General features: G+C 34.6%; 6 protein-coding genes across 6 annotated transcripts; 2 read left to right on the forward strand and 4 right to left on the reverse strand.

Annotated features, from left to right (window-relative positions):
• Window positions 1-3,009: 3,009 nt before the first annotated feature.
• LOC137919355 (uncharacterized) lies at window positions 3,010-3,572 on the reverse strand. The gene has a single exon (XM_068762407.1). The coding sequence runs from the start codon at window positions 3,547-3,549 to the stop codon at window positions 3,058-3,060; it is 492 nt and encodes a 163-aa protein (XP_068618508.1). The 5' UTR covers window positions 3,550-3,572; the 3' UTR covers window positions 3,010-3,057.
• Window positions 3,573-7,031: 3,459 nt separating this feature from the next.
• Window positions 7,032-7,754, forward strand: LOC137919363 (pupal cuticle protein G1A-like). The gene has a single exon (XM_068762415.1). It carries the CDS (start codon window positions 7,062-7,064, stop codon window positions 7,725-7,727), a length of 666 nt encoding a protein of 221 aa, XP_068618516.1. The 5' UTR covers window positions 7,032-7,061; the 3' UTR covers window positions 7,728-7,754.
• Window positions 7,755-11,962: 4,208 nt separating this feature from the next.
• On the reverse strand, window positions 11,963-12,604 carry LOC137919353 (pupal cuticle protein C1B-like). Its single transcript, XM_068762404.1, has one exon. It carries the CDS (start codon window positions 12,567-12,569, stop codon window positions 12,036-12,038), a length of 534 nt encoding a protein of 177 aa, XP_068618505.1. The 5' UTR covers window positions 12,570-12,604; the 3' UTR covers window positions 11,963-12,035.
• Window positions 12,605-15,093: 2,489 nt separating this feature from the next.
• On the reverse strand, window positions 15,094-15,753 carry LOC137919354 (pupal cuticle protein C1B-like). Its single transcript, XM_068762406.1, has one exon. The coding sequence runs from the start codon at window positions 15,698-15,700 to the stop codon at window positions 15,167-15,169; it is 534 nt and encodes a 177-aa protein (XP_068618507.1). The 5' UTR covers window positions 15,701-15,753; the 3' UTR covers window positions 15,094-15,166.
• Window positions 15,754-17,193: 1,440 nt separating this feature from the next.
• LOC137919351 (larval/pupal cuticle protein H1C-like) lies at window positions 17,194-18,388 on the forward strand. Its single transcript, XM_068762402.1, has one exon. It carries the CDS (start codon window positions 17,222-17,224, stop codon window positions 18,338-18,340), a length of 1,119 nt encoding a protein of 372 aa, XP_068618503.1. The 5' UTR covers window positions 17,194-17,221; the 3' UTR covers window positions 18,341-18,388.
• Window positions 18,389-19,739: 1,351 nt separating this feature from the next.
• Window positions 19,740-21,542, reverse strand: LOC137919513 (uncharacterized). The gene is made up of 2 exons (XM_068762606.1): window positions 20,276-21,542; window positions 19,740-20,158 (listed from the first exon to the last, which is right to left on the reverse strand). Exons 1-2 carry the CDS (start codon window positions 21,525-21,527, stop codon window positions 19,746-19,748), a joined length of 1,665 nt encoding a protein of 554 aa, XP_068618707.1. The 5' UTR covers window positions 21,528-21,542; the 3' UTR covers window positions 19,740-19,745.
• Window positions 21,543-23,423: the final 1,881 nt, after the last annotated feature.

The raw sequence follows: 23,423 nt of genomic DNA on the forward strand, positions 1-23,423 counted from the left end.
AAAGTATCTGAAGATGTTGACCGTGAGGTAACGGCTTTAAATAAAAGGATTGAAATGCAAAATGATATAAAAGTTCAGTAACTGGATGGTTTATTTTGAATGTCAGGTAATAGGAAATGTTATTAAAATGACGAAGAAATGATAAAAAAACTTTTTATCATTTCTTCGCCTTAAGGTCACAAAATACATATTTCATATTGTTATATAAAACACTTGGTAGTGAAATCCATAAATTACAGCTGATTGATTTGTTTCGCTAGCAAGGTTGAGACTGTCAAAACATCAATTTCTGATCCGTTAAAGAGTCGCTAAAAATTTTGAATAATAACATTAGAAGGTCTTTAAATAGGTAGTTTTGTTATTGTTTACTGACGCAACACAATTTCAGAAATTGTTTCAAAGGATGTAACGTCGTGAGATATTATGTTCTAGTTTAAAGGGTGCCACAATTGAGATATTAAAAAGTTATGTTTTACAAAACCGACATACATTCATCTGGATAATACATAGTATGTATACAGACTGATTGATTATAGATGCAAAACCTTTAAAAGTGTGAATGTTACTATTTTTAAGTAAAAAACTTTGAAGTTGTTTCACCTGTTATTAGTAACCTCGCATAAAGCGACTGCTCTTAAATATGTTACATTAATTAACTTTTTCTCTTGGAATTCGACAGGCCAGTAACATCTAGCAGTACTTAGTCTGCCGGTACAGGCAGTAAACAATAAATAATTTTAATATGTAATAATCCGAGTTTTTTAAACTTTTTTCTTAGTATATTATTATAACGTTTATTTGTAATACCGCTAATTTTTGGATAAGGCATACCAGAGATTAATTGATTGCAAATAAGCTATACTTTCACCTATAAAGCTTTAACTGTTAATATCTAATCACCCTGTGAACGACACATGAAACTATTATTAAAGAACTGACATTTTATTGCTTTATAAAATTGTTGATGTTCTGACGTGCAGTTTATTGTTTGGTTGTTTATATATATTGCATTTGTTAAGATTAACATTAAGGTCTGTTTATAAATCCCAGTAACCATTTAATAACAGGAAGTGTAACTCACTATTAATTTTTTCTATTCAAAATCACTGGACTGGCTGGCTTTCTATGCAGATTTCTAATAGGCACTAAAATTTGTACTGCTTTACACTCCGTAATTACATTTCAAGATACAGATACATAAAATTTTTGACTAATATTTGGCAATGGTATCGTAAATGAATTCACCTAGTAAATTGTGCAGATTTGAATAACGTGAATTAAAAATAATGGCTTTAATCTGCTGCTTGTATAATTTTTTTCTGCTTATTATTATTAAATAATATCTTATTTTGTACTTTTATAAGCAAATTGTTATAAACTTAAGAATTACCCTGGCGAAAACTAAATCATCTGTACATAATCAAACAAATATAAGGTATACATAATATTGTACATATTTGTTCATATAATACAATCGTACCCCTAGGCCACGTTAGGCTTTATATCAATACAACACAAACACCGAGTTCATGTACGTTTGGAAATATCATGGTCGATTAATTATTTGGACTTTACGACTTGCATATTATTTGTGTGGGTGAAAATAAAAAAAATTGTTTTAATCCGTTGAGATTTAAAGTAATCTTTCGTTCGTATGTATGTTGCTTTCAGGTATTGCACCGAACATATTACCAAGGTAAACAAATGCTCTAAAGCCTGCAAATTTGCGCCGCTTTACGAAAACATTGTATGACGGTTACTAATTTGCGTGACTCCGCCGATTAGATGTATCATTTAAAGGACCGTCGGGAAATATATATGTTTTTCTACAGATTGATTGATTATAGGTGTAAAAACGGAAAATGTGAATGTTCATTACTCAGCAAATTGCTTTAAAGCTTTGAAATTGGTGTGCTATTTCCAATCACTCTCCATAAGGTGATCATTCTGAAATATGCTACATTCAGAAACTTTTTTCTTCTGGAATGAGACATGCTAATAAGTTCTGGCAGTACAAAACTGTAGGTCGGGACAGGTAGTATACCATAATTAATGTTAATAAGTAGTCCGAACTTTGTTCAACTTGGAAGCTTTTATACAATAACCAAACACCCTGTATAGTTCACAATCAAATCTTCTACGACATAGTACGAGTAAATAAAAAGCATAATAAAAATAACACTTTTTTTTCCATTACAATATTTTATTGTCAAAGCCTGTCGCCGATTTTAAGCATTTATTTGAGTCAATTGAAATAATTGTTTTAAGGTATCGTGTCGATGGAAGGAATGGGTTTTGCTGTTGCCAGACTGCCAGTGTATAACTAATCTGCACCTATGCAAAGATATGTTAGGCTTATATAATTACAAAAGTACCAGAGTAATTAAGTACCTTATTTATTAACACTATAAAAAAATTACGGTGCTAGGTACTATCGACTGTCCACAGTTTCGAAAGTTAGCTGCAAATGTTCTCTCTATAAAGTGATCTCTTTTAGTTACAAATTTGTTTAGTGATAGCCCCAATGTGTAAACCATTTTTGGATGCGGACTTAATAAACTTCATAACAATGTTTAATTTTCTTATAAGTTTTAAAAGAGAGTATATTTTCGTTATTTCAGATGATCATTTCGTCGGCAGTTCACTACTGGAAGTAGACCACCCTTACAAAATTCCAATAGGGCTTCTTGAAATCGGCCTGTGTCCAGCGTTTGCCAGTGACTTTGACAAAGTCGCCTATCCTCTTACGTCAACGCCTTACGCTGCTGTTGCCGGTGTATGGTCTCCACTCGAGAACCTTAATACCACAGCGGCTAACTGCTCTGCGCTCTATACATACAGCGTGCCCGCTGCTATTTCAACTTGTCAATACGCTGGGCTATGTCAGCTATATATATATTCATTATTTAATATGTAGTATAACAATACTTTAATATAGCATCGAATTTATTAGGATAATAATGGAAAAAGGATACTAGGAAACAAGTAGTAAATAATTAATAACAATGATAGTATTCAAAGGTTTATTGTCGTGTTATATCGTGATTTCAGAGAATATTACACCAAGTAGCGGGAAAAGGTGGGGCCGTATGTGATGGCACCAGGGGCGATCGGGGCGGCATAGGTGATTGGAGTGGCAGGAGTGATCAGAGGAGTGGCAATAGGAGCAATTGGTGCAACCACTGGTGGAACCACTGGTGCAACCACTGGTGCAACGACGGAGCGTTTCTTCAAGAGGTGAATGCCGCTGTCGAGGGCTTTGGCGGTCAAATGAGCGGAACGGTCTAAGTTCACTTCCAGGGTGTCGAGAGGCCTGCCGTCTGCTCCGAGAACTTCAGCTGGTTGACCGGGAGCAAGGGAAAGAGGTCCACGATAATTGTTGGGTTGTAAGTACGCGCTGTATGCGAGCGGAGATGCGTAACCAAATCCAGCGTTATATGCGTACGGAGAGCCATACGCATACGGCAATGCACTGTATGCTAAACCTGGTGCATAAGCACTGGCTAAAGCGGTAGCCACCAGGCAAGAAAGAACCACAAATTTCATCATTTTGTAAAGAGGCTGATTTCTGAGTGTAGAAACTAGTGATATTGATGTCGGATGTCGTCCCTTTTATACTCATGTAAGAGTGCAGGGCGAAGCCGGAATTCATTACTAGCCTTGAAATAACTACTTTTGAAAATCAATTTGTTGTTTATTTTCAGCGACAACTTTGTTCCTTTGATATTCATGCGTTTAATTAAGTTTGACTTTTAAAATACGAACTGGAAGGTTTAATAGCAGCCGTGTTTTTATCCTTTGTTACAACGTGTATAACATTTTCTAATTAAATTTATATTTATTTAATAATTGACAAAGTTATTAAGGTCAACTTATAAGTCAACGACTTATAAAAAGGAAAACAAAAAATTATGTTGTAAAAAAATTTTAACGTTTTAAAATTCTTTTCGTTTATTCCCGAGAGATATATTTCAAAATCACAAATGTTTTATAATTATTAATTTATGGTTTAAGTAACAAAGCAAGTTAACTTCGATAGTTTAGTTAACATTCATCACTAATAGGAATGCAAGTAATCAAAATAATTAAAGTAAAGTTAAACGTTTTTTATTTAGAGTATTTAACATAAGATTGTTTACTGGCTTATTACCATTCGGCACGGGGAAATAAGCAACCACAATGCTATTACCTATATATCATAACATGGCTTAACATATACTTATAATACTTTGACCATTGCATGTGATTTTGAGGGCCTTGCAAGTATATTATCAATACTCGAAAATTAGATACAACACTTTTAAAACTTTACTAACTTTGTCTGGCCAGTTTAATCGATTATTTTTTTGCTAAGAGAATCTATCTCGAGTTCGTTCGATAGTTTTGTAGCAAAAGACAAAATAATCAGCCTCTACTAGTAGGTCTTACTTGCAATAGCAAGATGTCTGTTAAGCTTATACAAGTAATGCAAATACTGGAATATATGTAATTACTAAATACTGAAGAAACATACAGTCCTTTATTGCAAGTTAGCGAGTTTGTATACCATAAACTTTGGTTCCTATCCTACTGGAGTTAACAAGGCATTCAGGTGCACTCTAGCATAAATAAAATATATTTAATTTTTACTTAAAACGAGAATAAAGTAATAACAATTTATTATAATTATTTCTGGTTTTCCTTTATACTTTTAATATCTTCTAATGATGGAAAAATTAGATAATCTTCTACGTAGTAAAAATATTCCCCTCTCCAAGTTAATTGGTTATAGGTGTAAAACATTTAAAAGGGACAAAATTTGTATAGCTAGCTTATTTGCTGTCAATTGATGAATGGTACAACTTATCTTTATTCAAAATCAATGGTTGCAAAAATAATAAATAACGTTATGTTAATGTAAGAAATGGGATTTAAAACTTCCAATTACTACATAATAAAATTAGTTATTGTTTACTTATTGTTTATTAATTAATGTAAGACTTTGTACAGTCAGAAGTTATTAGGGTTAGTCGCTTTCTAATAGAAAAATAAATGAATGTAACATTTTTTAGAGTAACCATTTTTTGATTGGAAATATGTTTCAAAATTTTTAAGAAATTTTTGAAAAATTGAGCTATAGATTGACTCATTTATAGCCTTTACAACTAGAATTAAATAAATATTAACCATCAAATTGTTTGCTAAGCGCCTAACTTCGATACGGTTCTCTCTATGACTGTTTTTTTCATTATTTTGTTTAAAGCACGAGAAATATTCCGATGAGGAGAAAAATTGCGAAAGTTACTTGGAAAAAAGTTAAAAAACGTTTTTATTTACTCTGAAAAAAAAAAAAAAATCACTGCCTCAAGTCATGAAATACTTGACCACAATTATAACATAAAAAGGCGTGTTAGGTTTATCTTTACTTAATCGATTTCTTATTAAACTTTTGCAGTGTAAGTAATAGAAATCTTTTTGCATACTTTTTTTTAATTAGACGTTAGATCAGTAGCTAGAGTAGTCATTTAGAACATCGACTAGTTTTTTTTTATTGCGTTTAACCAATGAATATTTGCCAGTACGAAGTTTGTCATGGTATATAATACTCAATGAAATAAAAAGAGCAATAAATTATTTCAATTATTCAGTTTCTTTATATTAATTTATTATCATTTAATATAATAAGTAATAAACAAAATTTTTATATAATTATTTTTGTCATACAAAATAGGTCCATACGTTCACATCCTATCCTCAACTTTTCACAATATGTAAATGCTTTTCCTCAATAATAAGTACAAATTTGTTGTAAACCGCGAAAACCTATTTTAAATTTTATAAATTATAGAACATTACGTTATATTGACGGCATCTTAAGTGACCTGGAAATAGGACAACACGTGTCCATTCTTCTGTATTCTGTCTCGACACGTGTGTGCTAGACAAAGACAATGTGTACACGTGTAAAAATGTAAGCGTGCATACTTTTCTCCGTCATTTCTTTAAAATGCATTTCTATTTATTGTAGGATAGATATTAATATATTATATATTATATTTATTGTATGATAAATATTCTATTACTACACGGCAGGAGGTTTTAAGAGAACTGAACCTTTGCTCTTTGCATTATTACGTATTTGCAAGAAGATTTGTATACAGCATAAATAGTTACAGGTGTAAAAGCTTTAGAGGGATGAATGTATAGCTCATTTCCTGTCAATTATCGTTCGGTATACACTATTCAAACGTCAATGTTTTCAGAAATAATCATTTTTTTAAGAAAAATTCTTAGAAAAAGCGTTACCAAAATTCGGATTACTGCATATTAAAGTTATTTTTGTTTACTATCTCTCCCTGCAGATGTACAAAGGCTGTCCCTTTAGACTTTGTAGTGCCTGATGTTATTGACCTGTTGCATAAAACTAGAAAAAATAGATTAATGTAACATATTTATAGTAATTACTGTAAAAAGTCAGATTGGAAATAGGTGTAAAAGCTTTAAAGCTTTGTGCTGACAAATGAGCTTAACATCTATCCCTTTTAAGTTATTATAGCTATCATCAATTATCCTGTATACAAATAAGTGAGGTTAATACCAAAACATCAAGTAAAAATGGCCAGTTAACGCTACTGTGAGCGAATTTTTATTAAGTTCTATTAATTATAAACATAGTTATACTATTTAAATAAATACAATAGTTACTAGAATGGCACATGATTTAAATTGATTAAATTGTTTAAGACAATTCGTAGAAATAAACTCTAGGTGCGGTACAAAGTAATAAATTTTCATGGGGAAACTTTGTGTAATGCATTTGCGCATCTATATATGACATTTCCAATGAATTACCCTCACGCTCAAAATTTCAAATTTATATGGAATGGCCCGAGATTGATGCACTCGATTGTCGCGTTGTTGATGCCCTTGCACGGTTTAAATATCAACTTCCTGGACGATGTCTTCGTACCGGTTTTCGAACCAGATCGCACATATCTTTTATGAATACTTTCTTTGTATAAATACGACACGTCGTCGAGTCCTGTTATCAGTTGTCACTACATTGAACAACACAAAACATAATGTTCAAACTTGTAGTATTGTGCGCCTTTCTGGCTGCCGCAGCAGCTAAGCCTGACTTGCTTATACCGGCTGCATACTCAACGACAATCGTACAACCAGCCAAGACAACGATCTCTGAACAGGCCAGCAGTGTCATTCATCCATCACCAGTTGTCTATTCCGCAGCGTTCCCCTTCGCCCATTTCATCAAGAAGCGATCACCAGGACTGGCTGTGGCAAGCTACATTGCACCATCAACATACTCCTACATCGCTAACGCTCCATTAGCGACGACGTACTCATACAGCACTCCATTGGTTCACTCGTCGATCCTGCCCGCTTCTCCACTTATCGCCACCACTCACTTGATTAAGAAGAGATCCGCATCTTTGATTGCTGCCCCAATTGTCACACCCACCACATACATTGCTCCTCAACCTATCGCAACAACGTATACTACTTCTTACATCAATAGTGCCCCCCTTTTATCGACCCCGTACTCTTACTTAGCACCTGCTCATTTTATTAAAAAGCGCTCTGCGCCTCTGATTACCTCCTACGTAACTCCTAGCGTGTACTCTGCTCCCTGGTATCCAACAACCTATGCCCCAGCCGCACCCATTATTTCGACTCCGTACTTTTCAACGTCCCCATTTGCGTACAACTCTTATTTCCTTAAAAAATAATTTAAACACATGTTACCTTTGATTCATCATGCCGCTTTTGTAAATCTGTAAATTGAAAAACCTATATTTTGTACCAGATAGAAAATATATTGAATTTGTTACTAAAAATTCATCGCAAAAATTCAGGCTAATAAACATTTATGTATTATATTAAATGAAGTTTTATTCATCATTAATTTGTTTCATAAAAAATCACCAAACCAAATTATATAATATTGGATTTATTTTTCATCAAAATTTTTTTACTTATTATAATTTTAAACAAAATATTTGACATTTAGATGCAAACAAGAATATGATGACATTTTTCATTGAAATGGAATAATTAAAGCAATCTTAATTTTTTTGAAGTGAATATCGCTTCAAATAAAAGATTAAAAATATAAGAAAGCACACCCTCAAGAATTAAACCACAATTAGTTTTATTTTATATGTCTCTGATAATATAAGAGGTTTCAAACAAACAAATGCTAATCTACTCTTTTATCCTCACATTTTTATAAGCCCAAATACGTGATAAGCTGAGTAAAATTGCCTTCTGTAACACTGATTTAAACCGATAGAACGATTACGCCAACTTGATTGCGATAAAGCATATTGCATATTACTGTATGCCTAAATATTATTATGTAACAAAGACCACAAGAAAGCCGTGATGTACTATTTTTTTTTATATGGAATGCAATTTGTATTTCATATAAAACATGTATAATATTATGGTACGCCAAAAGATGCTGGTAGTAAGTCACATGTGTCAAAAAATAAACAATTTCAGGAAAAACACTTTATTACATAGTAATAAAATTTTAAAATTTCTATTTAACACAAATATTAATATAAAAACTTGTTTAGTGTTAAGAAATATTAAGTTAACATTAGTTTAGAACAACATTCGAAATAAATTATTAATTTTATTTAGGTCTTATTTTTACTCAACTTTTTTAAATCTTCGGTAGAAACAGTCTCCGGTTGATCGTCCATTTCTTCGTTTTCCATGACGACAGCTATCATGTCTTTAGTTGATTCTTGAAATTTGTCGATCGATATTGGCTTGCCAAGAGCTCTTGAAAGAGGTAAATTATGGAAAAAAGTTAATGCTACGGGTGTTAAAACGGTATCTGAGTTTAATGATGGTGATAATACTGTATCAAACTTAGAAGGAATATTAGCAAAGACAGCTGTTCCTGGACTGTATACTAATGGCGCCGGAAAATAATCCGGTGCATGTTTTATATCTATTCTAGATTGATGAGATACTGCACTCGGAGCAGCATATATTAGAGGTATTAAATTGGCGGTTGAAACGTAATGTAATACTGAGATAAACAGTATAGCAATCATTTCGATGACTGTTTAGTTAGTAACAATTTCACTTAGGGAATATGTAGTTTTATAGGCGCATAACGGTAATTTATGCGGTTGCGTAGACGTATGCATTTCAAGTTCTCGGCCGATGATATCGGGTCCGTTGTTACATCATCGCGCATGTCGAAGAGGGCACTGCCCGGATTGAGATGCGTGTGTTATAAAGTCGTGACACTGGAAGTATTAAAGTTCGTGCACTTGCATCGTGTTGAGTAATAATTGTCTTACAATTGCATGGTTTTTTGTAGTGGCTTGAAAGAGATTATATAATATTTCATCACATTGTTATATTCGAATAAGGTATCCAGTATTCTTTAAAACATAACAAAGTGAAGTCGTTAGATACACATGATTAACTAATTAATATTTTATGTGTAATTAATGAAATATCAAATCAAAACTTTTTGTGACTTTGGCTGAAATAAAATTGTTTAACTAACGTTTTTTATGTAGAAACGATAGTAAGGTATTAAGGTTCAAACGCCTCCAAATGTCCATTATTGATTTGAAGGACATGAATTCCGACTTTTTGTTAAATCGACGGTGGTCAATAGCGTGCCGAATCTATTATTATCACTCGAGTCTCTGTCACTTTGATTCACAGATTTCCGTTTTCTTAGTATAAGTAGGAGATTTCCTATTAGGAGAACGACAGTTTACTTTGGAACTGCACGCAAACCAGTGATATATTTTACCAGTAAAATGTTAAAGTTTGTGATTATTCTCTTCTGTTTCGCTTTGTGCCAGGGACACGCGGTGTTACCTGCGGCTCTACCGGTGCCAGCTACACATACCGTACATGCTGCTCCCGTTATTGCTCCATATTCATTATACTACGGATATGGTAACCACGGTTTTCTAAGTCATGGAACAGTAGGACCACTAGGACATCATTTATACAAACGTTCACCGCATATTGTGGAGCCGACTGCGCACGTGACTTCCGTCGCTCACGTAGCTCACGTGGCTCCAGTTGCAGTTTCACACCAAGAAAGAGTAGACATTAGGTCGTCTCCAGCGTTTGTGGCGGCACCCATCGTACCAGTTTTAAAATCAGTGCTGACGTCATTCATTCCCGCTGGACCTGTTTTACACAAGTTCTTCCCTGGTCATTATGGTGATGAGCACTACGGATCAGTACACCCTTATCTGCATCATTACTGAACCACGTTTACGTATTATTGAGTCGCAGACATTCAACAGCGATTGTTTTGAATAAAATTTTGTACCAACCATCTTTAATGTTTTATTTTTACTTATATTGTAATATACATTTGGCTCAATGTATGGAATAAAAATATTCTTTATGCATAGTTCTTGATAAATTTGCTTAGTTATTTGCGTAATCCATTTTATTTAATATAATAGTCTCCTTTTTGTTACTGATCAAGCTTATCAACCAGAGATTTAATATAAATACAATTTTCATGGTGTTTAAGAATAATGATGTCAATTTCAGACAGACTGGCAGACTCTTAATGAGCCATAGGCAAAAGATTTCTCTGATCGCATGAATTAGGAATCAAAAGATCTATGGAAATTTATGGAGAGGCCTTTGTCCAGCAATGGACTTCCTAGGCTAAAATGATAATGATGATTAAAAATAACATATACCACAGGATAAGTATAGTTTAAGTGAAATAAATTTCACCAATAATTCAGATAAACTTACCAAATGCACTTTGTCAGTTTTTCTTATTCACAGTGGACTTCCTAACCACGTCTTTCCTATTACTTAACTCACGGAACATTATAAATTTAGCAAATATTATATCTCTTGAATTAAACTTTGGCCCAGATTTTACTTCTTTCTATAGGTAAAAAGAAAATCATTTGTATATCCGATTATAGCCGGATTAAAACCGTCTTTTGACTGAAAAACTTGTTAACAAATTTAAGCGTATTCAAAGTGTATGTTGAGAACTGTTTTTTGTTATTATATATATATATATATACATACATACATATAATGAAAATATGCTCACGAGCTTCAATTTGAGATCTATGTCCGTTTAAAAGATTTAAGATAGACAAATATTTTTTAAGATTCTTTAAGATAGTCTGGAATAGATTATCTAATCCGGGTCTTTATAAGCTATAATGTGCGGCTGCAAAGTATATATTGAAGTATATACTAATTTTTTTTATTTACGTTTATATTTTAGTAATGTGCAAAGAAATTGTTCCATGCTATTCTAGGTAACTCAAAAATAAGTAATACGGTAATATAAAGTAACAATAATAATAAAAATAATCTTGATTTAATCGTATTTCGAGACTACTAAACAAAGTACATAGAACAAGTATTACATAGACGTCGAATATTACAACTAGTTTAGGTCTTGTAACTGCAGCGGTAAATTGTAAATGCGTTATTGTTCTCGGGTAAATATTAATAGAGGAAATAGAGTTTAATAATTAAAATTAAATGCTAACAAGCGAAGAAGTGTAACAAGCGATATGAAATCTTTCTTCTTAACGATTATTATATTAGAATACAGTACAACGCCATAAATAGTATATAGAACACGAAGTTATAATTTTTTTACAACCGTATGAGAGAGAAGTAATTTAAAACAAGTACCATAAAAATGATAAAGCAAAAACGATTACTTAATTAATCTGTGGCTACCTCATATCTAAATAACAAAATCTTTTTAGATGTAAAATGAATCAATATTTATGGATCATTAATATTTGGCAAATTTTCGAAAACTCTTTTTATGTTTGATCGAATTGATAAAAATTGTATATCTATGTTATTGCAAGCGTCGAGGCAAACGATTTTTTAACGCTATCTTAAAACAGACCTCTTTGTATTATGAGTATGAAGTAAGTATAACAATATATATTTTTTAAATAAAAATATGTTTATGATGAAAAATCTTTATTTATACTGTTATTTTTATACACAATCGGTTAGGTTCAGTACATTTTTTCTGTTTATTTTAACCAGGAGTGGACTCCGTAAGCATTTGGCAGTACGGCGGAGTAGGCGAGGGGAGATGGAACTAAAGCGGGAGTAGAGTAGGCGGAGACATAGGGAGCGGAGTAGGACAAGGGAGAGACCACGGCGCTGTGCGATACCGGGGAAACCACCGCGCTGTACGACAGAGGAGCGAGAGACCGCTTGCGGAGGTGGTGAACTCCTGATAAGGCTTTGGCTTGGTAGTGAGCTAGACGAGCAGAGACAACCTCAGGAGTATCCAAGGGGACTCCGTTAACAGCATCGAGCACCACGGCGGGAGAGTTGGGAGCTTGAGACAAAGCAGCGACGGCGGGCACCACGGCGGGGGCGACGTATGGAGCACTGTAGAGGGCTGCCCCGGTGACCAACGGCGATCCGTGAACGACGCTGGTGCTGTACTGGGACAGCGAGCTGACGGCAGGCACCGCGCTGTATACCAACGGTGACACGAAGCCGGGCTTGGCCGCCGTCAAAGCCAGCACAGAGAACAACACCACCAGCTTAAACATTTTGGTCTGTGTTGTGTTGGCTGTTTGATCGAATTAGATCGACTGATGTCTAACATACGTCGTGGGATGTTATATATATACCTGTCTTAACGGCAAACAATCAACAAAAAACGAAACATTTTCACCTTCAAAACTTCACATGGCTAGTTCTAAAACGTTGACATACGACATTGTTAAGGTTATGAAATAGTTGTGGCCCAATTGAAATGTCAAGTTACGCGGATGTTGGTACTACTTTTTTTTGTGGTATATTATTCTTTCCTATTTTGTGTATTAAATCATTAATTATATCATTGTTTTAAATTCACTGTCAAGTATTATGTAAGTAGTAGTGATAACAATTATTTTTAAAATACATATAATTTTATGTACAGAGCCCAATAATAAATTAAATAATTTTATATAAAAACTACAATTGCATATAAACCTCTTGATACTTTGTAGATAGTAAATAAGTTGAAAAACTTCTTAAATGCAATAAATTCAGTTTTAATAAATCTTTAATTAATCAAATTAAATAAAAAAATTACTTCAAAAAGTTTTAATTAATCCTCCGTCTAGAAATTTTTTTTTTCTAGCATAAGCTAAAAGAGTTTAAACAAAGTGAAATTTAGTATTTCGGGATTTGGAAGGCAAAAGAAAAAATAATAAACGGGAAATATAGTCCCCCCCCATACTACCAAGTTCTTTATATAAATCTTACGTTTATTTAGAATACCGGTTTCTGTAAATTATTGTACTAAAATTTAGGAGGAATGGATATGTTAGATGAAATGTGTGCTATTAACAATAATTTAAAATAAGTCGTGTGTTACCGCATTTTTATAAACATTTCTCGTCATATGCATACACCTTATTAACTGGACAAAGTCAGAATAATCATTATTTCAGCCATAGGACGTCGACTGCTAGACATAGACCTACTCTAAAAGATTCCAATAGGGCTGGTAGGATGCGGCTTGCATCCAGCGTCTTCCTGCGACTTTAACAAGGCCGTCTGTCCACTTTATAGCTGGACGTCTTACGCTGCGCTCGGAGTTCTGTAGTCTCCATTTCAGAACTTTAAAGTCCCAATGGTCATATGTTCTGCTCGCTATGTGGTCTATCCCCTGTCGTTTTAACTTGCCATTCCACTAGGTCGTCGGTTACATTTATTTGCCTAAGGATATCTTCATTTTTGGTTTAATCTCGTACTGAAATCCCTCCCCATGGTTCGTCGAGCGACTGTGAGATTACTAACGAGACTCGAAGTGAGGAATGAAAGGTTAGTTGAACAGATAATGTAGAATAAATAATAATGTAGTCTATTTTGAAGTCTGCTAAAAACATTAAAATTTGAGGCCGAATTGATTTTGGTTGCCAAAACATTTAAAAGTCTATCCTCCCATCTATATTTTGACTTATTTCAAACAAGTACACATAATTAAAAAAAAAAATTATATCGCGATGAATAATTTGATTACATTAAGGGATAAGACTTGATTGATAAACATTTTGTCTTAGTGCAATGTTAAAGTATTTAAAATACTTCTTTTTGTATTTTTTAAGCTTGATTTACATTTTAATATTTAACTATGGAAGCAGAAGAAAATATAAATTAAGCGAAACTGTATTAGCAAAATATTTAATTTTACATTTTATCTTATCTACATTTCCCAAACTGCAATTATGTCAATGCGTAATATTTCCTTAAGTATAAATTATGTAAATTAATATACTTTTTGTAATAAACCTATAAGACTCAAAATAGAGAGCTACCTTTAGATAGAGATAAATGATACGAATTTCGCTTTTCCACGGTTTCTAATTTTTTCATTTTAATGACACATAAAAATTAAAGCAACATTACATTGTGGACTATTGTGACAAATATGTTTTACAAATTAAAATCGCAAATTAGCGATATTTATTTCTAGCAAAGTTTTATTACTTTAAAATATTAGGAACGTCGACAATTTACGTGTTTTGCTATGTATTTATCAAAAACAGAATATCACGATTTTTTTATTTTTCTCACTATATTTTCGTTTTATAAAATTCACCTTTAATAAGGGACGTTTTGTCGAAATAACTAAGTCGCTGGAACATAATGGATTCATATACGTCAAATTTATTTACGCTTACGGTTGGATATTTTTAAATTTTTTGTACATCAAAATCTAACTTAATCATAGTAATTTTATTAAAGAGCGATTTTTAGTTTTGTGGTTGAAACGGTGCCAAATTTTAAAGTTTTGTAATAAATGCACGAAAGATGAAAAAACTACAAAGTGTTAACCCTTTTTACCTACAAGCATACAATGCCTCCAAAAATAGAATTTCCTAACAACAGAATATTTAAACATTTGTATGGCTTATATTATTTTATTTATATACCTTGCAAAAATATTCTTTAAAATATTAATAAAATGTGTAATGATCTTTTTAAAATTATCAATTTCGAAGTAGAAGAATGATTATTCAAAAAGCTGCTTAAAACAAATTTCATGGTGTAGCATGCAACAACAATGCAAATTAAACGATGTTTATGATGAAAAATCTTTATTTATACTGAAATTTTTATGCACAATCGGTCAGGTTCGGTACATTTTTTCTGTTTATTTTAACCAGGAGTGGACTCCGTAAGCATTTGGCAGTACGGCGGAATAGGCGAGGGGAGATGGAACTAAAGCGGGAGTAGAGTAGGTGGAAACATAGGGAGCGGAGTAGGACAAGGGAGAGACCACGGCGCTGTGCGATACCGGAGAAACCACCGCGCTGTACGACAGAGGAGCGAGAGACCGCTTGCGGAGGTGGTGAACTCCTGATAAGGCTTTGGCTTGGTAGTGAGCTAGACGAGCAGAGACAACCTCAGGAGTATCCAAGGGGACTCCGTTAACAGCATCGAGCACCACGGCGGGAGAGTTGGGAGCTTGAGACAAGGCAGCGACGGCGGGCACCACGGCGGGGGCGACGTATGGAGCACTGTAGAGGGCTGCCCCGGTGACCAACGGCGATCCGTGAACGACGCTGGTGCTGTACTGGGACAGCGAGCTGACGGCAGGCACCGCGCTGTACACCAACGGTGACACGAAGCCGGGCTTGGCCGCTGTCAGAGCCAGCACAGAGAACAACACCACCAGCTTAAACATTTTGGTCTGTGTTGTGTTGGCCGTTTGATCGAATTAGATCGACTGATGTCTAACATACGTCGTGGGATGTTATATATACCTGTCTTCTAGGCTAGCGATTGACAAAAAATTAAACTTATTCACCTTCAAATATTTCGTGCTACAGAATATATAAGTATGACAATAATCTGAATTACTGGTCGGTATAGTTAAATTTTCAAAATTGCTGCTTGTAGAATGTCAAAGTACGTGATTGTTTTTCCTAATGTTGTATGAAGCGGACAGTTATTCTTTTGTAACGGATGTTAACCTTAACATTACGAGTATATTGTATAAACGACTAAGATAATCTGTGTAAGAATGAAAAAGAGTGAAAGAAAAAGTGAAACATGAAAGAAGAAGTAAAAAGCACAAACTGATAAAGTCAGTAAACCCTAAGAATAAAAATAAAGACACACTTAAAAGATTATATGTGTTAAACGGTACAGTTAAACGTGAAATCATTATTACTAAAAATATTATATGCCATATACATTTTTATGTGAATGTCGAGTAGGAATTGTATAGACAAGTTTGCAAACGACCATGAATGATTATTTATAGTAAAACTTCTTAATATTATTTTTGTACATGTTATTTCAAGTAGTTTAAATAATGGTAATAATACTTTTATAAAATATATGTTTTTGTTTTTTCTAATACTTTCGTTCATTCCTATTTTTTTCCAACTACAGCTTCAATTTATATTAACGGGCATTTATTACAATGCTTTTGTAAGGTGTTTCCTATTGTTGCTAAAGATCTGTTTTGTTCAATATTTAAAAAAAATTACTTCTGAGTAACCATTATCATCTGAGCTATAGCTACATATATAAAAACAGTATTTGGAAGAATATGATGTTAATAATATACTAAATTTATTTTATATGACTTGTGTAATGCTTAGACAAATTAATTACAACATTCTGGTCTAGAAAAGTTAAAGATTTAGCAGTTTAGAAATAAATGATCGGCTATAGTTCAAGGAATTTTCTAATATTACTATATTGAAGTTTCTATTTTTAAGAAAATATACTTATTATACTTTAATTGACGAACTCATATTTATTTAATCTGAGTGACTCACAAATTTTAATAAGATTATTGAGTTACAAAATAGGTATATTAATATAAGCATATATATTTTTAACATAATTTAAAAGAAAATTTTTACTTTTTAATTTAAAGGACACAAAACATTTTTTATTTACAGAGTTATGATAAAATATCATGACAGTAAGGAACGTTTAATTATAAATATTATCAATGAAAATTTGATTGTTACATAAATTGAGCAAGAAACTTGTTTATTTTTGTTTTACGTCAACCGGCTGCCAAATCCAATGTTTTACTTTCGCGATTCGATGAGTAACAGAACTTGTTCAACTTGACTTTTATTTCAGCTGTACTGTGAGTAGTATAAAAAGCTTAAGCTGCTCAAAAGAAAGCATCAGTTAATCTTTTTACATTCCGTCGTTCACATCTGAACTAACACAGACCACGATGAATTCGCTGGTGGTGTTGTTTTCTTTGATGGCGTTGGCTATGGCCAAGCCTTCGGGGCTGTTGGCATATTCAGCTCCATCATCGGCAATTACGTCGGAATCGCGCATTGATATCCAGTCATCACCATCAATTTTGACATCGGCTGCGATAGCTCCAGTCGCCCGCGCATATGCGTCTCCAGCATTGGTCGCCGCTCCTGCTTCCTACGTTGCGCCTGCTGCATATGCAGTACCTGCAGCATACTCAGCACCGGCTGCATACTCGCAACAATCTCGTGTAGACATCAAGTCTTCACCTGCCGTTGTTAGCACTTATGCTGCCGCCGTCCCCGCTGCTGTTGCCACGCCGGTCGCTGCAGCAATCTCTGCACCTGCTATTGTTTCCGCACCATCTGTCCTTTCGGCCCCTGCGGCATCGTCTTACCAATCTCGTGTTGACATTAAATCATCACCCGCTGTTGTCAGTTCCTTTGCTGCCACACCCATCGCCGCTCCAGCTGCAATCGCCGCGCCAGCTGCCTACGCCGCCCCCACTGCAGTAGTCACATCTGCAGCATCTCCCGCGTTAGTGAGCACATACTCTGCAGCTCCAGTCGTTAGTTCCGCTGTTATTTCCCGCCCTGCGGCGATCGCAGCTCCTGCCGTTATTGCAGCCCCAGCAGCAAGATCCTACCAGTCTCGTATTGATGTCAAATCTAGTCCGGCTTTGGTCAGTACTGTTGCCGCAGCTCCGGTCGCTTTTACTGCTCCAATTGCAACTTCTGTTTATGGTGCTCCGATTGCTGCAGCAGCGTATAGAGCCCCGATTTCCGTTGGCTACGGACCTGCTGTTGTTTCGTCAACAATTGTTAAGTCCAGTTTACATGCTCCTGCAGCCCACCTCATTAAGAAACGGTCAGCGCCTTTTGTAGCAGCTCTTCCTGTAGCACCAGCAGCTTCATCTTACCAATCTCGCGTCGACATCAAGTCTTCTCCAGCAATCGTCAGCACCTACGCCGCCGCGCCAGTGGTATCTACATATGCTGCAGCTCCAATTGCTTACACTGCACCGGTAGCCCGCATTGCAACATACTCGGCTCCTGTCATCTCAAGTGCCTACGGTGTACACCCATGGTGAGCTTCATCAAGAAGACGAGGACAACGTCCTCGGTTCAGATACGACGAATGACTGAAAATAATGTAATGAATTAAATAAATTAATAAAACAAACTTTATATTTTTTTATTTTCGCAACTTGCTTTTTATAAAAATAACGACTAATTATACTTTCAAAGAATCAAGTTACTTACAATTTGAATTAGATGAAACAATAATGAGTACGGGGTTACGGGTATTTCTCTTATATCCGTAAATATTTTAATGTTAAATAACCCGACAACAAACCATACAACATAAGTACCAAATGTATGTTAATGTTTTGTTGAAGAATTCATCAACATTAAAATCTTGGACCATGAGCAAACGCAAAATACACAGGACGCGGGGGAGGGTCTTAATATAAAATTATTAATAAATAATATAAAATAAGATAAAAAAATTAAAATTTAGTCGCAATGGATGACTTTACAAGCCCCATCGCGCTTATTGCGTGTAAATTCTTTTTTTTAACAAGAGTTCGCTTATTAGTGTGACATGCTTATTTCGCGTTAAATACGACTTACACGACATAAGTCTCACGACAAAGCTCTCTTAAAATAAGTAGTTCTTGCTCTATAGTAATCGTTTCAGCCCATAGATGTTTATTGCAAGGCAAAGGCATCCCTAAAATATATCTGTGGGGTATATACCATAATTGCTACGTTTGGCAAGCAGGTTGGCGATCGCAGTGTTATATTATGATGCACAGAGAACGCTGCTTCCTATTCTATTGTTATTTAATGCTCAAAGTGTGAACTATATAAGATTGTATTTCAGGAATCGAACTCGCGACCACTGCTTGCTTTTTTTATATATACTAAGTCTTTTTTATTATTCAAATTGTCTGTTTCGAGAATCTAACACACATTAATACTTGCAAAAAGAATGTACTTGTGTGGTAGAGATATATCCCAAAATTAATTACTGTTATTAACAAACGTTGCTTATAACTTTTGAATACAAGCATCGAAAACTTGCGATTCAGGGACTCGGTATTACATAAAAGAGCATCACTAGAGCTTAACAGCATCCTAGTTTTGCGTATGTTCTAAAGCGCATCACAATATATACGCAATTCTGTGAAAATCGTTTATGTACGATTAGTTTAACTAAACTTAAAGAAATACTATAAACGGTATTAAACAGTAGTATTCTTTCTAAACAAGCTGCTGCTTTAAGTCACTTTATTTTAAAAACTATAACTGACAGAGTAATAACCTAAATGACATTTCTTAGTTAGCTCTTGTTGTTATGACTATATCACTCTTAGTGTAAGGTTTAAGGGAAGTGAAAAACAAAACTTATATTCATGTAATGTATTTAATTAAATTTTTAGGTTTTAACAGATGTTTACATTGTCGTATGTCGCATTGGTAAATCTCAACTCACTTGAGCCAAGAAGGTATGTTGGTTAAAAAAGGTGCAGCATATGGTGTTACAACAGACGTTAGTGGAGCTGCAGAATAACTGGAGACGAAGGGTGAGGCTAAATAGGTAGATATGATGGGCGAAGTTGCTAAAATTGGAGCGGAACGTTTCTTTATAAGATGTCCTTCAGCAAGTGCTTGGAAGTGTGCTGCTCTAGCAACTGCTGCTTCAGATGTCTCAAGACATGACGTGTCTATAGCAGGAGCATAAGCTTGTCTTACAACTGCACTGGGTACAATGTTCTCATTGCTAACTACCTGTTGTGCAATTATTCCGGATGTTAAACCGTCTAGTCGAGCACCATATGCAATTGGCGCAGCTGCTACTGTATTAATAACTGCCGGAGATGACTTGATGTCCACACGGGATTCTCGTGAAATAGACGCCGGAGCAGCTACTACAGCAGGAGTAGCTATAGCAGCATTAGACGTAATAGGAACTGATGAAAAACCATTAACGAGTGCAGGTGATGATTTGTATTCTACGCGAGATTCATACGATGCTGCAGGAGCCACTACAGCAGCAGGCGTTGCAATCGCAGCGGGAGCAGCGAGTGCTGCCTTGTAAGCAACAGGAGCTGCAGCGATGGAACTGACTATAGCTGGAGAAGATTTATATTCTACGCGAGTTTGGTAAGATGAAGCTGGTGATGCGATGGCAGCAGGTGTTGCAATAGCAACTGGAGCAGCAATCGCAGCTGGAGCGGCAATTGCTGTTTTATACGCAATGGGTGATGATACGACAGAACTGACAAGAGCTGGGGAAGATCTGTATTCTACACGGGTTTGATAAGATTTCGCTTGCTCTGCAATTGCAGCAGGTACAGCGATAGCAGCCTGGCTGGCGATAGGGGCACTATAAGTTTCTACTTTGCTTACGACAGCTGGAGATGATTTTACCTCAACTCTCGATTGATATGACGTTGCAGGTACTGACAGAGCCGCGGGAGTGGCGATTCTTGTTGCAACAGGTGCAGATGGCGCAATTAAACCTGCAGCGTTATAGGCTAAAGGACTGGCTCCATAACTTTTTACAACAGCGGGTGATGATTTTATGTCAACGCGGGACTGATATGAAGATGCAACTGGTGTCGCAATAGCAGCTGGTGCAGCAATTGCAGCTGGTGCAGCATATGTACCCCTGTAGGCTAATGGAGCAGATTCAATTCGACTTACGACAGCAGGAGCTGATTTAATATCCACACGTGATTGGTATGAAGTCGCTGCAGGTGCTGAAATAGCAGAAGGTACAGCAATAGCAGCTGGGCCTGCGAATGATGCTCTGTAAGCAACTGGAGCAGTATCAATTCGGCTTACGAGTGCAGGGGCAGATTTGATGTCAATTCTTGCTTGGTACGCCGACGGGGCAGCAACAGCTGCTGGAGCGGCAATTGAAGCGCCGTAGGCTACAGGTGCTGCAGTAAAAACTGGCGAAGAAGCAACTGTCTTTACTATTGCCGGCGATGTTTTAATATCTACTCTGGATTCTTGTGTGTAGCCACTAGATGCAGCCACTGCGGCCGGACCTGCCACGAACGATGGTCCAGTGAGGAGTGTTCGAGAAACTGGAGTATATTCAGCTGTGGCTAATAATGGTGACGATTGGACATCAATTCGAGATTGCGATATGTATCCAGATGAAGATGGCGCAGCCAATGTTAATACTCCTGGAGTATGAAGTCCCGAGGGCTTGCTTGCCGCTAGCGCTACTAGCGAAAACAATACCACCAACAAATTCATCGTGGTCTGTGTTAATTCAGATGCGACCAACGATGCGAAAAAATTAACTGATGCAACTATCTCGTTTACCAATGAGTTTTATACTAAACTTCAATCAACTGTATTAAAAGTCAAGTACAACGTGTTTATCGGACATTTGTAAAAATAAAATAATTTTCTTAAAGTTTAGTGATTTTGTAACTAGTATTTACTTTAATTTTTTATAAGAGAATCCATGAATATGAAAAAAATGTAAGTAAGTAGTAAGTAATGTAAGAAGTAAAACGTTTTTTTAAATAATGTTTTTCTATTCTTAAACAAAGTTGTTTTCTGTTTTTTAATATTTAACGAGTAATGGCTAAGTAATATCCTAATATCGACATAGGTTTACACCTGTGTAATACAAATTTTAGGTAATGATGAATATCATTGAGTTTTTTATGCGTAATAGAAATGAAAACAAACTCAATCTGTTCTTCAAGCTAAATTGTGCCCTAACTCCTAATCGTACTTTTGAAAAGTTGCCTCCCGTATTCCTTGACTTAACTAAATGAAACGATTTTTGTTTTTTAAGTTAATAAATGACAGAAAAATTTATTATAAAGATATACAATTTGGTAAAAACACTTACTAAACCAGGCAGAACTTAAACTTTACCTCTTCGGCGCGTTTCTACTATGAACTGAATTTTAACCAAATATTAATATGATATTATATATTAATACAGAAATATATTATAAACAAAATTGTTTACTTGCTTGTAGCTTTAAGATATCAATCACAGTTTTTAATGCTTAATTTTTTTATTTAAGTCTTATTTATATTAATTTATACATTACAAATAATATAAAACTTTACATTATTTACAAAGGAAGCATGTGAAGGAAATGTTAAAAAAATTGTTTGTTATTGTACGATAGATTTTTAGCACTAGTTTTTTATGTAATTTATATATTATATGTGTTATTATTTGTATTTAGTTCGTTTATATAATTTGTTTAAACAATGGTAAAATAAAAGGGCATTATTTATTCGAGTTTTTAGAGCAAGTAAACATAGCAGCGTGGTCAACAATTTAGCATACAATTTTTTGTAAGTGCTCTATTAAACAAAATGTTAAAGTTTAAACAGAGCGGCCTTGATGCCGCTTTCTTACAACGCTCCTGGACATATGGGCGGTGTAGGTATTGATTGATCTATATAGAGTTGTTGATACACAGTACTTTTAATAATAATTTTAAAATCAAGTCCAATAATTAAGGATCTGCTCTCATCAATCCAATATAAGAAAGATTTTTTAATCTGTTACAGAATAAGAAAACTTCTTAAATATATTCAATCACACAATCGTATAATATTTCAAATAAATTAACTATATATATTTTTTTATTTTATTTAACATTGTAATTAAATTGGATTAATTATACCTTCAACTATTTAAAAGTCTCAAGAAGGGGACCCATATCCAGTATTAGACGTCTTGTAGCTAAAATACTTATGAAGATTTATTTAATATTTTGTTTATGAAAACTTTTCATACGTAATTTCGTTTGTAATCATCATAGTCACAAAACTCCAGCTCTGTACATATATGTAACGGCGACATTAATAAGTAGCATGAAGTATGCGGAATAAGTCTGTCCTTTTATGGACTCTTGCTTTATATACAATACTAGTTTGTTTACCGCCTCATTATATTACTGACAGATAATGAAATAAGAGATAGTCGATAATTCCGTGATAAATTATCAAGGACTGCAAATGGTTATATTCCGATAAACAGGCATTGTAATCCATCAAGGCAGCAACAATGCAGCTGATGGAATATCAGTTGTTCCTTGCATATGAAATTTAAGAACTAGTACTTGATTATTATGTAGTTATTCCGGGACTTGTTTTTATAATTATTTTTGATCA

This window comes from Battus philenor, unplaced genomic scaffold (genome assembly GCF_028537555.1).
Source record: "Battus philenor isolate CCGP_79_NKW_IND1 unplaced genomic scaffold, ilBatPhil1.0.hap1 SCAF_16, whole genome shotgun sequence".
NCBI classification, from domain to species: domain Eukaryota; kingdom Metazoa; phylum Arthropoda; class Insecta; order Lepidoptera; family Papilionidae; genus Battus; species Battus philenor.